Below are 13824 nucleotides of genomic sequence, written 5' to 3'. Positions count from 1 at the left end.
GAAATTATTCTAGTGGTAATTTCCAAGGCAGGAAATAGGTGTAGCCAGGGACCGGTGTGACTTGATGATGCAGATCCGGTATATTGCTAGAGCAATGAAGTAAAAACAGGGCATGGAGAGGCTTTGTCAGGAGTGTGTAAGTGACAAAAGTAAAAATTACACTTAGAACCAATAGTTCTCGTCACTGAGTCTCAAGTAAGGAATAATGGAGACCATAGTAACCAAGAAAATAGAGGCTTCCCTGTGGGTGTGGGCGAGGGCCACTGGGGGTGTGAGGTGGGTTCATCACTCACCCTGGCACACCATTGCACTGCAAGCAGCAAGGACACCAGCTGTGCCCTCTCTTGCTGCATCTTTTGGTGCCTGTGGGACATCTGGTCATGGGTCTCATCCATCCATTCGTCCATTCATTCATTCATCATTCATGTAACTGTATTGGGCACTGAGAACACAAGAACAAACAACCCAAGAGACTTGCCTAAACAAAGCTAGGCAGAGGAGACACTGTCCTAACATCATGTTGAGGTGCTACAGAGCACTGAAGAGCAACCATAGCTGTGAGGGGGACTGGGAGGGCCTCCTGGAGGAAGTGAGGTTTGTGCAGAGTCTTGATACCCAATTAGGAATTTAATATACAATAAGTAGACAAAAGAATGTGGACAGAGAGTTCCAGCACGCAGAGATATCATGCTGGCCCATGATTGTATATGCAGAATCTGGGGCTAGACAGGTCTCAGACCTTGTCAGGCCAGTGGAACCATTTTTAGGATCAGATTTGAGACTAGAGGGGGCATCCTGGCAGAGGCAAAGGGGTGGTCCAGAGAGGGAGAGCTCAGAGGAGGCTGACTGGCATTGTTGTTGGCCAAAGGTTCTCACAGTGTGGCTCCCAGCCCATCGGCATCAGTGTCACTCAAGAACCTTTTGGAAATCCATATTTTCAGACCCCACCTTAATCCAAAACTCTAAGAGTGGGGAAATCTTGTTTTGTTGAGCCCTGTACATGAGTCTGATGCCAGCTCTATTTGAAAGCCACCATCTATCCCATACGAGATGATAGATTAATCTGAAATAGTGAAATGAAGTACTGTGGGGCTGGGAGTGGGAAATCTAGCTGAGGTTGACTCTAGAAAGTGTAGTGTGGACTTCGGTGGAGTGTGGGTGGGTGAGTGCCACGGAGTAGAAAAAGTCAGACACAGGGTCTGGGATTGAATGATTATGCTAGTTTCCAGTCACTATAACAAAAAATCTGAGATAATGAACTTATAAATAGGAAAGGTTTGTTTGGCTTATGGTTTTAGAGGTTCTAGTCTATGATCCGTGGGATGGCTTTGTACTTCTAATAGGGGTGCTAGATGGCAATGGTGGAGAGCACATAGTAGAGTAAAACTACTTACCTCATGGCTGGGATGAGAGAGACAGACAGACTGACATGTTCCACACTCCCCTTTGAGGCATATCCCCAGTGACTAAAAGACCTCCCCTCCCACCTCCACTAGGCTCTACCTTCTTAAACATCCCACTGCCTCCCAATATCACCACCCTGAGGACCAAGCATTTAGCACATGGACCAGGGAACATTCAGGATCCAAACCACAGCAATGATGAAACTGCTCTCTCAAACAGGTGTCCCTCGTGGGCTTCCTATTCCTCCTGGGCTTGTACATCTCCTCCCTGGCTTCCTGCATGGGTGGACTCTATGGGGCTCCCCGGATCCTGCAGTGCATCGCCCAGGAGAAGGTGATTCCTGCTCTCACCTGCCTGGGGAAAGAGGTAAGTGACCCTTTGTTTTTTCTCTTCTCTCTCTCTCTCTCTCTCTCTCTCTCTCTCTCTCTCTCTCTCTCTCTCTCTCTCTCTCTCTCTTCCTTCCTTCATTTTCTTTCTTCTTTTCTTTCTTTCTTTCTTTCTTTCTTTCTTTCTTTCTTTCTTTCTTTCTTTCTTTCTTTCAAAACAGTTTTTTCTGATACTCCAACTGCTGGTAAATAAATTGCTTAGATTTTTCAAATGAGAGCCTCTGGCCAGGTGCTCTGGGGTGGGACAAATGAGACTGCAGAGGTCACTTCTTTCAGTCCTGTCCTCTGCCTGGCTTGGGCTAGGGCCAGCCAGACAAAGCTTTTTAAATGTCACAGCCACCCATTCCTTGGCTCTGACATAGCTAACCAGTTGTGGTAGCATCTCAGACCCTCAGCAGCAGGAAATTACGTGCCCTCTCCATTTACAAACAAATTCAAGGGTCTGGGGGTGTAGCTCAGTGCAGAGGACTTGCCTAGCATGCGTGAGGCCCTAGATTCAGTCTCTAGTTCTGTAAGACAAACAACCCCAAATTCAGAATCCGCAAGTTTAGTACAGAACGAAGAAGTTCCCAGTTAGGAGGGGAGCTGGTCCTTGCAGCTCTGATCTGCATGCGCCCTAAGGCTCTCTATCCTTGGAGTTGCTATTTGCTGATTTCCCACACCTCTGGGCTCTGGGTTTCCCAATAACCTCAGGGACCACACCTTAACTGACACAGAGTAGCTTGGTTCAGTCATAACCAGGATAATCAAAAGCAACATTCCTAAAACCTAGGGGGTGACAGAAGAAGAGCTTTTTAAAATTTAAAAAAATTTTAGACTAGTTCTTGCTAAGTTGCCCAGACTGGGCTTGAACTTGTGATTCTTCTGCCTCACCCTCCCAGGGGGTTACAGCTGGGTTACAGCACATTGTTTACTTTTAATGAGGTAGAATAAACAGAGGGTTCAAAACTAGAAACCATGTAAAAGGTGCACAGTGGAAATTTTTGCACCAATCCTGGAACTCTCTATTCTTTCCCCATACCTGTCCTTCAGTTACTGTTTTTCTTAATTTTTAAATGAATCCTTCTCTTTCTCATTTTCAAATAAAAGATAGTGGTGTCGTTTGTTCTATATCTTTTTTTTTCATTTCATATGGCCTTTACAACTATTTTTATATGAGTACAGAGAGCACTTTCATGTTCTTTTTTCTATCATGAGAATACACCATAATTTATTTAATCAGTTCCCTGGAGATTGATACTTGAGTGGCTTCCAGTAATGAGTGCTACAATGAATAATTGTGTGTGTGTGTGTGTGTGTGTGTGTGTGTGACTTTGCATATGTACAGATAGATATATCTATTGGATAAATTTTCAGAAGTAGGACTTCTGGGTCAAAGGGTAAATGCATTTTTAATTTTGATATATCTTGCCAAAACACCTCCATGGGATGTGCATCATTTTGTACTTCTACCAGCAGTACTATTTTCCCATAGCCAGTACCACTCTTAGGCTCAGACAAAAGACCCTGCTTTGTAGGACTCTACTGCGGCCCTTGGATGTAAGAAGTTATAAGACCACAGGAATGAACCTACCTGGGTCCCATGCACCAAGCATGCTGCTCTCTGGGATCCCTGACCCATACAGTGCCCACTTCAAGAGTCTTCGAGGGCCACTTTCTCCCTGGGGCAATGGCATGGGCTGAGAATCTAGATATGAATGTGGGGCCCCCATGATGTGACCCAGGCAGTGAACAAGATGGGCTCTAAGCTGGGGGTGGGCATGGCCGTCTTTCAGTGAGGAAGTCTGAGAGATGAAAGAATTCTAAACTTGAACCTGGACTTCCTCAACATCATGCAGGTACATTTGCCAGGAAAGGAGGGGGGAATGTATTTTGTTTAACAGGTTGTTAGTGTGGCTTATAATTGTGTGTATGGAGGCATATGGAACCTCATTTGCATTCTTACCTTAGCCAGCAAGCCCAGTGTTAACGAGGAGCCTATCCACAGTTCATGTCAGATGTGAATTTTCGCCAGTCATAGAGTGATAAATGGTATTTTAGGATTCTGAGATTTGCATTCCTCTAACATCTTTTTCTCTGGTTAGAGCTATGTAATCGGTCATTTTCTTTTCAATTGCTAGAAGCTCTTCCTTTGTTAGGAAGATTAACTCTGTGATATGTATTGTAAATATTTTTCCTCGTTGGTCATGTCTTTTAACTTTGAAACATTTTCTCCCCAAAGCTGCTTTATGTATGGCTATATTTCATAAGTTCATTTTCTTTATTAATTAAGGAAGATAATAAAATTTTAAAAATTTTGAGATGTGTCAACACATGGGAAAGGGCATAAAACCAGTACAAGGGGTTTGAAGGATAATTACAAATCTGGCAGCTTTGGAGCCTCCACACAGGCCCCTGCTGGCCTCCTACCCAACATCCTCTCCACACACTTCCTGCTCAGAGCCCTCTCTCTGCCATGGCCAACTTCTGTGATAATAATTTTCTCACTTTTTTTTTTGTACTCCTGGGGCTTGGACCCAGCCAGGGCCTTCACAATGAGCTACTTCCCTGACCTTTTTTATTTTTTGTTGTAAGACAGTCTCGCTAAGTCAATAAGTTACCCAGGTTGGACTCAACCTTGCAATCCTCCTGCCTCAGCTTCCCAGAGTGCTGATACTATAAGTATATGCCATCACTATGGCATCCTTTCTTTCTTTATGTCTCTTTTCAGGGGTCAGCAAACTTTTCTGAAAAGTGTCAGATAGTACATTTTTAGGCATTGCTGTACATGTGGTCTTAGTCACCACTACTTAGCTCTACTGTTGTAGCTCAGAAGAAACCACAGACAATAACCAATACTTTATGTATGGACCCAAATTTGAATTTCATGTAATTCTCAATGCTGCAAAATATTATACTTCTATTTTTTTCACCAGATGTTTGAAAATGTAAAGCCATTCCTAGCTCATGGCACACATAAAATGGCAGTGCTGGATTGGGCTCCAGGGCCATAGTATGCAATTCTTCCCTCATTCCCTATATGGGCATCTCTAAACAAAAATTTGCCTGTTTCTAATCTTTCAGTACACACCGCACATCTCTTGTCTAAATGGCTGGGATCAGAAGTCTTTTGGATTTGGGTTTTTATTGGACTTGGAAATATTTTTAAATATACATAGTGACGTATTGGAGATGGAAGCCAGGTCTAAATCCAAAATTCATTTGTGTTTCACATACACCTTATATATGTAGTCTGAAGGTAATTTTTTAAAGTATTTTTTGTAATTGTATGCATGAAACAAAGTGTCATTGTGTGGGATTTTCCACACCATGGTATCATCTCAGCACTCAAAAGTTTTAGACTTTGGAGGTTTTCAGATATAGAATTTTTGCATCATAAGTATATATATTTATCCACCTAAATATTCTTTTGAGGGACGTTTTTTCACTCACCATTGTATTTATGAAAATCACTTTCATGCTTGTAGCAGCAGCTTGTTTAGTATTTATGAGTATCATGGAGAGTGTGGTGGAATAGCTGTAAATGTAGACTTCTTGCACTCTCTATTCCCCAGCGGAATTGCTAATGTGCAAGATGCATATATGTTCACTTAATTAGCACATAACACTCTTTTTCAAAGTAGTTATACTGACTTACACTCCTGTTAGCCATGGATAATTGTTCCTATCCCACTATATTTCTGCCAATAACTGATATTGTCAGACATTTAAATTCTTTTAAACCTGTCTGTTGGGTATCTACTGGTGTCTCACTGTGGTTTTAGTTTGCACTTGCCCAACTACTAAAAAGATTGAGCATCTTTTCATATGTTTGATGGGCATTCTTCTGTTAAGTATTTGTTTGAATCTTTTACTCATTTTGTTTAGGGGGCTTTTTGCAGTTTTTGTTGAAATTCTTTGTATATTCTAGATACCTTTTGTCAGTTATACGTGTTGCAAATATTTTTTCCCATTCTTTGGCTTGCTTTCATTTTTGCTGTCTTTTGGTAAAGAGAAACTCAGTTGTATATTTAAACCTGGATTTAAGGGGAGCATTTTCAGCTGGAGGCTCAAATTTGGATGTTGTCAGAATAAAGCCGGTATTGAAAGGCATGAGCCTGAGTGCAATCATCTAGGGGAAGAGTGTAGATAGAGAAAATGAGAGGTCTGAGCAGGGAACCCATGCTGCTTCATATGTAGCTTCAGAGATACATAGAAAACAGTAACAGAGACTGAGAAGAGCTAGTCAGTGTGGCGGAGGCAAATCAGAAGCCAGGTGCAGACTTTCAAGGAGGAGGACTGAGAACTGAATGTTCCTTTCAGCTCAAGAAGTGTTTCTGTGGCTATGTGACTAGTTTCCATGTGTAGCATTAGCATGTTTTTCTCACTCCTGCCCACTGGAAGGTCACCATCTCCTCCTCCATTAATACCAGCTGTGTGTAAGTATGCACATGTGAGCTGTACATCTGTGCATGGTCACTATCAGAATTTTCCAACTCCAGCCACCAGTGATGCTGCTGTGTCCTCCACGATCTGCCATGCCATGGGAAAACTCAACTTTGCCTCTCTGATTTCCAAGAGTGATTTTAAAACCTAACTAAAGACAAAACAAGAAAATATCAAGGAAGTCAAAAGTTCTTTGGCGATGCCCCATGTTAACAGTTACTAATATAACCTGTAGCTGTGTGTTAGGATTCCACTGTGTGTCAGTGCTTTGTCAGCATTTCACATGCATTAGCTGTGGTCTCACCATGACCCCACGAGTTGAATATTATTATCTCAGGTTTACAGATGAGCAGTCACATGGGGAAAAAGTGTCTGAGCCATTGTGAGTTTGGCTTCTACCATACAAATTTTTTAATTTTCCATCTGAAATTTCATAGTCCTGAATGTTATTTTTGTTTCTACAGAAAGGGCCAAATAAAACACCTGTAGCAGCCATCTTCCTGACCAGCTTGGTGACCATGGCTTTTGTCCTTGTGGGTCAAGTGAACATCCTGGCGCCCATTGTCACCATCAACTTCATGCTGACCTATGTCGCCGTGGACTACTCCTACTTCTCCCTGTCTATGGTTCCCTGCACCATCCCCCAGGTGACTGAACCAATGCTAAGGGAGGACCTGGAAGCTCTCCACTGCTCAGAGCACCTGCTCTTGGAGAAGGCTCCCAGCTATGGCTCTGAGAGTCCTGCCCAAAGCCTCTCTGAGGGCACCCTGCTAGAATTCACCAAGGACATGGATCAGCTCCTCCAGCTAACCAGGAAGCTTGACAGTGGCCACCCAAGACCAGGAGAAGCCAATAGGATCTCAGAGAATCAGAAGAGAAAATACAAGAAGGCCACCAAGCAAACCCTGCAAGACAGCTTCCTCTTAGACCTTAATTCCCCTAATTCCTTTCCTACTGAGGAGTCTGACATGTTGCCCACTGCCTCCTGGGAAGGGGAGGAGTCCTACCAGGACAAGTGGATTTCCAGGAGTGAGGAGACTTGGCCTGAGGGAGCACATGGAGAACCACTTGTCCCTGAGCTGTGCCGCCAGCCTAGAGTGAGTGGAGAAGGTGAGTGCTTCAGAGTCACACTGGGGTCTCCTATGAGAGTGACCACTGGTTACCTCACCTATCCAGTTGTCTCAACCAGGTTCCATAACCCTTGGTAACTTTGACATTTATTCTAAAATGTTATATTCGTATACTTGCTGAATTGTTTAGAATTTGACTATGTTACAGATACTGTAGCCAGTTTTTAAACAGAAATTTCTGTCCATTCCTGTCTGTAAGAGCTGGGGGCCAGAGCTAGTAATTGAACATCAGTTTCTTTCATTCAAAAATCAGCTGAGGTACAATGCTGAGGTGAATGAGACCAATTTCTCCTTCCAAGAGAAGTGGAAATGTGTTGAGATAAACTGCCTGGAAAGGACTTCATATAATTTGTCTGTGGAAGATGAATCTTTCAAATCAGGCAAGACAGGGAGAAGGGTAGCTGAAGGAGCATAACTGTTTTGCTGTGTTCAAACCTACAAGTGCAGAGATACAGAGAGAGACTTTCAGGGAGTGGCTTATAGGAGAGGTTTATAGAACATGAGAGATCCCAAGAGAAATAGAGAACTCATAATTTTGGGGGATCTACTGGATCCTCAGTGCTTTACATCTTGTTATAGTTTCCATTTGGAATGATTTTTAGGCCTCTGTTGTAAAGGCTTGGATCTCAGTGCAGTGCCATTAGGAAGTGGTGGAACCTTGAAGGGAGTGGCCTAATGGGAGGTCTTTAGGTCATTGAAGACTTGCTCTAGGAGGGGACTGAGGGACTCTGGCACCTAATTTGCTCTCTTTTGCTCCTTGGCTCATGATATAGGTGGATTTTGCTACACCATGTGCTCTAGCTATAATGTGCTACCTATCCACAGGCGCAAAGCAATAGGGCCAACCAGTGATGGACTGGAACCTTGGAAACTATGAGCTTAAATAAAGCTTCTGTCTTTATAAGTTGCTTATCTTAGGTGTTTGCTATAGGCACATAAAGCTGACATATCTGTTACTTCATGTAGTAGTATACTAGATACCAGCATTTTGTGTTTTACAAATGAAGACCCCGAGGCCCAGTGAGACCACAAAGAAGTCTCAAGCATATTCTTTTCATGGCTGGATGTCATCCCTAGGTCTGCCTACATTTGAAGCCTTTTCTTAAGATCTGTGCAGACAGGTGCATGCAAAAAGGAAGAGATGAAGGACATAGAAGGAGATGTCTAAATACAAATGCCTTATCTTCTCCCATAAACCTGCATTTCCTTCTTTATCTCTAAGTTAGTGGGAAGTTTTTAATGGTAGGAGCTATGTTATAATTTTAAAATTTATTTTTATCAAAGTAATAAGTGTACAGTTTAATAAGTCAAGTAATATTAAAAGTAATGTTGTCAGGGACTAGGGATTTAGCTCAGTGGGTCCACCTGCCTCGCAAGCACAAGGTCTCAAGTTCGATCCCCAGTACCAAAAAAAAAAGTAATGTTATTAGAAAGAGTAATTTCCACTCTTTCATCCCTTTTATCCCTTAACACCGCCAGCTCCATTCCCAGATCAAAAAGTTTGGGACTCAACCAGAAAGTTGCCTTTTCTGTTAACCTTCTCATTACTAAATAATATATTTGTGTTGCTACTTTTTGATATGTGAGTTTCAGACATCATCTTTTTACTTCCTTTAATGGTAGTGAGGATTTAACTCTCTTATGACACTTTGACATTTCATATAGTGTCCTCAATGTAGTCACACCACAGTTTTTTAGTTAAATCTAGAGTTAATATTCATATTATTGTGACTAAGCAAGTACTGCTTAATTCTGAGACATGTTACAGTATGATCACACTTCCTTTTGTGCCCAACTCTTCTATTCCCTGGAATTAATAATCGCCTTAATTTTTTATTTGCTTGGTTTTCCATCATCATTTTTCTTTAAATGTTCTGGCAGATATATCAAATGCTTCTCCACATTATTTCCAAATACTCCTAATTCTTCAGAAATGGTCAGAGGCAAAGTAAACCTTTCACCCTCAAAACTGAAAATGTCACATACTCGGTTTTCTGGACTCTCCTGTTGCCAGAGTTCAGCCACAAGACCAAGGCTCTGATAATTAGATGAGTCCTCCTTAAGCTTGGAATTAAGAGCAGGAAACCCAAAGAAATGGAGTCTTTGAGGAACTTTCTGGAAGCATGATGCAGGACAACTACATGACTGGCTCCAGAGTCCAGGGCTTCTGAATCAGTGGTACTTGCAGTGTTGTCCCCACTAGACTATGTGACATAAAATTTCAATGTTGCCCTGGCGACAGAGACCTGACTCCCTAACCTTTCCAGCTATTCTGAAAGGCCCAATATCCTTTTAGTACATTGCAGTAAGAACACTCAACATATAGTCTATTCTCTTAGCCCTGTTAGGTGTACAGTGTTGTTAAATATATTTATAATGTACAACCATCACCACTATCCATCTCCCTAACTCCAGCCATTAAAACAGAAAACTGCATCAATTAAACTCTAACTCCCCACTCTCCAGCCCCTAGCAACCACGTTCTACTTTCTGTCTCTCCGCTTTTGACTAAGTATCTTAGTCGCTTTTCTCATCACTAGGACAAAAGACTTGACACCTGCATCTAAAAGAAGAAAGGTTTCTTTTTGGCTCATGTTTCAGTCTGTGGTCAGCTGACTCCCAAAAAGAAACAGCATGGCAGGGGGGTATAGCAGAGGAGAAGGTGCTCACCTCATGGCATCCTGAAAGCAGAGAGCAAAGGGAGGAGCTGAGGAGGGAGATAAACCCTTCCAGGCCATGCCCCCAGTCACCTTTCTCCTAGACCAGATCCCACCTCCTAGCAGCAAGTTAGCATCAAGCCCTTAAAATCAGTCACCTTCCAAAGGTCTCACCTCTGAGCACATGAGACTTTGGGGTGACTTTTTTTCTAGTACTGGGGATTGAACCCAAGGCCTTCATACTAAGCTATATCCCCCAAATTTGTATTTATTTTGAGACAGATCTAAGTTGCCCAGGATGGGCTCAAACTCAGTCTTCCTGCCTTGGCCTCCCTGAGTGTTGGGATTATAGGCATCCACTACCATGCCCAGTTTAAAATCTCCTTTTTAAGGCTGAGTAATATTCTATTATATAAATACACCACATTCTGCTTTTCCATTCATCCATAGATGGAAACAGGATACTTCTGCCTTTTGGCTGTGGTGAATAAGGCTGCTATGAACACAGATGTTTAATAGCTCTTTGAGATTCTGCTTTCAATTCTTTTGAGTGTCTAACCAGGAGTGAAATTGCTGGGTCATATAGACAGATAATTCTGTCTTTAGTTTTTTGAGGAACTGCTGCATTGTTTTCCATAGCAGCTGTACCATTTTTAATTCCTACCAACAGGGTCTAAAATCCATTGGCTAAATCCCTTGATTGATTAATCAGCCAGAGGTAGACTCTGACTGAGGCCACCTCCTCCTTTTTGGTTCATTTCTTACTGCTTTGTTTTGCTGAAGTATACACTCCAGTATCTTCTTAAGGAGAGGTGAATAAGAAATACACTTTCTGAGTCCTTAAAGGTCTGAAAGTTTCTAGCCCCACACTTGTAATTTGGTTGAGTATCAAATTCTCAAGTTGAAAATAATTTTCACGGTGATATGCAGGGGGGGGCAGTTTTTCTTGAGCTCACTTCTTACCATAGAGAAGTTTGTTGTGCTTATCCCTCATCCTTACAGCCTTTAAATACTCCCTTGTTCCTCTTGTTCCTCCCCAGAATTCTTTAGGATTCATACCTTTTTCAGCCATTACATTGGCCATTGGGTTGGTCCTTTTATTCCAGAGGTTCTTGTGTCCTTTAGTCCTGGTATTATTGTCATTTTCATTGACCTCGGGTGCAGAGGGTTGAGATCATACAGCTCTGTTCCTGGTGTATCATCATCATTTGTTCTGTTTATTAACTAATACTGATTTCTTAATGTCTCTATTTCCCCAAGAACAAGATCTTTATATCTTTTGGAGGTTTCTTTCCTTATCATCTATCACAATATTATTCATATTTTTCTTTTCTTTATTCCTAGCTTTCTTATTTTTCAGATAATACACCTCCAGCTTTCTCTTGTGTTTAGTTACCTAAGCTTTCTTCTCCCGCCCCTTGGAGGGTGAGGGTTACATATGTAATATGTGAATCAGCTACTCCCCCACCCCTACCCAGGGCACTGTGGTACCGACACAACCTGGCCCAATCTGGAATTTGTCATGTTTTGTTTTGTTTCATTTCTGTCTTTGTTACTGTTCTTGCTTATTCACCAAATTCATGCTTTTTCTCTCCCACTCCCACTCTGTTATCCTTGTTTTGTATCTTACATGGTTTTCTAATTTCCTTTTCTTTCATCTTTCCTGTTATCCATTTGTTTGTCATTTAGTTCTCCTTTCTGGAAGACTTCATGAGAAATGATCTTTTATGTTGGTTATTGTGTCTGTCACAATTAGATTTAATTGAAAATAACAGAATCAGGGCTGGGAATTTAGCTCAGTGGTTCTGCCACCTGCCTCGAAAGTGCAAGGTCCTGAGTTCAATCTCCAGTACCAAAAAAAAAAGAGAGAGAAAGAAAAGAACAGAATCACAAAATCACAGTGGCTGAAGCCAGCTTGCTCAGGGGGAACCTGCAGCAGGCAGGCCAGGCTGCCAGGCCACTCTACAGGCTCAGTGCCTCAGGCCCCGTCCATCTTTTCGCTCTACCAGCCTTATACTCTGTTCTATTGTCCAAGATGTGGCTGCTGAACCCTTGCCATCAGAATCACATGCCAGGCAATAGAAAAAAGAAAGGGGAGAAAGCACACAAGAGTGAACCTACACATGGAATCGTTTGGGGATGCCTTCCTCAAAAGTCCCATTCTACATGTCCCGTATTTCACTGTGATTACAACATGCCGCAAGAGAGGCTTGGAAGTGTCTTTTTCCTGGTCATGTTGCTATTTCACATACACACACACAAAAATGTGTTTTTATCTTATTCCTTAAGGGAGGGGGGAGAGAGCAGATATAGCTATCAGTCTATGCCACAATAATCCTCTTTTTAATTTCTAAGGACTCTTGGTTAGAACCTGATGTGTCCACATCTTATCTTTTTTTTTCTTCCTTAATTTGAAAGCCACCCAATCTTGTTCAAGGGCACAGTGGCTCATCTGATCTCCGTGATACCATTGCTGACCCTCCCACTGTAAGCCTTGGTCCGCTCCTGTCATTGTTTCTGTGTTCTCTGGATCCTTTTTCTCTCTGGTCTGCAAGTGTTCTCTCCCCTTCCCCACCTCTCCTTTATCTTGGAGGCCTATACTAAAATGTCTGTTAATCCTTTGATTTCTTTTCATACTTAAAATGATTTCAGTCCTCCTCGACCATGGGTTCTTCATCTGTGGATTCAATCAATTTAGGATGGAAAAATTTTTTTTGTGTATTAAATTCTTTTATTGGTACATTGTAGGTATACAACACAATTACATTTCTCATTGGGAATTGTACCTTTATATAATGCATCTTGGTTCTTATTTTTTCCCCATTCCTAGCCCTCCCTTCACGCCCTCAACCCTTCCCTATTTACAAAGACTTTATTTCCATTTTTTCCATTTCTCATCATTTTTCCTTTCCCTTCTTTCCTTTCCCCTGCCCCTCCCACTACCCCTACCCCTTTGAACCTTTTCTTCCTATTTTACATTATCGATTATTCATTCTAATAATTGGTACATTTTAGGTATACAATATAATGACATTCATCATTGGAAATTTGCACCTTTACATAGTCTCTCTTGATTCTTGTTTTTCACCCTTGCCCAGCCCTCCCTTCAACCCCTCCAGCCCTCCCTATTTACAAAAATTCTGTTCCTATGGAAAAATATTTTTTAAAAGTTCCATTGTTGCTACGTGTACAATGTCCTTAGATCTATGATGGTTGTTGTGTCTGTACTCATACATACACTCTTTTTTTCCCTTAAAATCATCCCTTAAACCATACAGTTTAAAGAGTAGTTACATAGCATTCATACTGTATCAGGTACGGTGAGTAAACTAGAGGTGATTAACGCATGGGAAGATGGGTGTAGGTTATGCAAATACCACAGCATTCTGTATAAGTGATGTGAACTCTGTGGGGTTTAGTATCTGTCAGGATCCTCAAAGCAGTTTCCCTACAGACACCAGGGGAGGGATGACTACACTTAAGAGCTACTTAGAAAGCCCATGTCAATGGGCAGGGCCTGCTGACTGGGCACCTAACTCTGCAGCACAGTTAGGAGTAAGCTAGCCCCTTCACTTGCCTACCCCAAAGGAAGGTCTCCAGCAGGTTTTCCCTGTGCCTTTTCTGTTCCTCTAGAGCCCTGCATCGCTTGCCTGGGACTCACAGATGGCTCCTTGCATACCGGGAACAGGCTGAGATAAAGGCATAGGGGATCCCCTTGTTTAGGAGCTGGGCCTTCAACTCCCCTGTTCACTGTGCCTGGGGTGCCATGCCTGGGCATCTCTGGCTGGGCTTCTGCAGAAGATTGGGGCAGGGGACTGAGCA

General features: G+C 42.3%; 1 protein-coding gene across 7 annotated transcripts in view; it reads left to right on the top strand.

Annotated features, from left to right (window-relative positions):
* Slc12a8 (solute carrier family 12 member 8) overlaps nt 1–13824 on the top strand; it is a 146722-nt gene that overhangs the window by 113731 nt on the left and 19167 nt on the right. For all 7 annotated transcript variants that reach the window (XM_087216281.1, XM_087216270.1, XM_021259623.2 and 4 more), the window contains 2 exons: nt 1624–1770; nt 6680–7325. In XM_087216281.1, the coding sequence (XP_087072407.1) occupies nt 1624–1770; nt 6680–7325 (793 nt within the window). The remainder of the gene's footprint in view (nt 1–1623; nt 1771–6679; nt 7326–13824) is intronic.

The sequence above is a fragment of the Heterocephalus glaber genome, unplaced genomic scaffold (genome assembly GCF_053883595.1).
Source record: "Heterocephalus glaber isolate CG9 unplaced genomic scaffold, H.glaber_assembly_v1.0 deba00000122, whole genome shotgun sequence".
NCBI classification, from domain to species: domain Eukaryota; kingdom Metazoa; phylum Chordata; class Mammalia; order Rodentia; family Bathyergidae; genus Heterocephalus; species Heterocephalus glaber.
The sequence above is the reverse complement of the archived record's forward strand: the minus strand, read 5'-3'. Positions and strand labels throughout refer to the sequence as shown.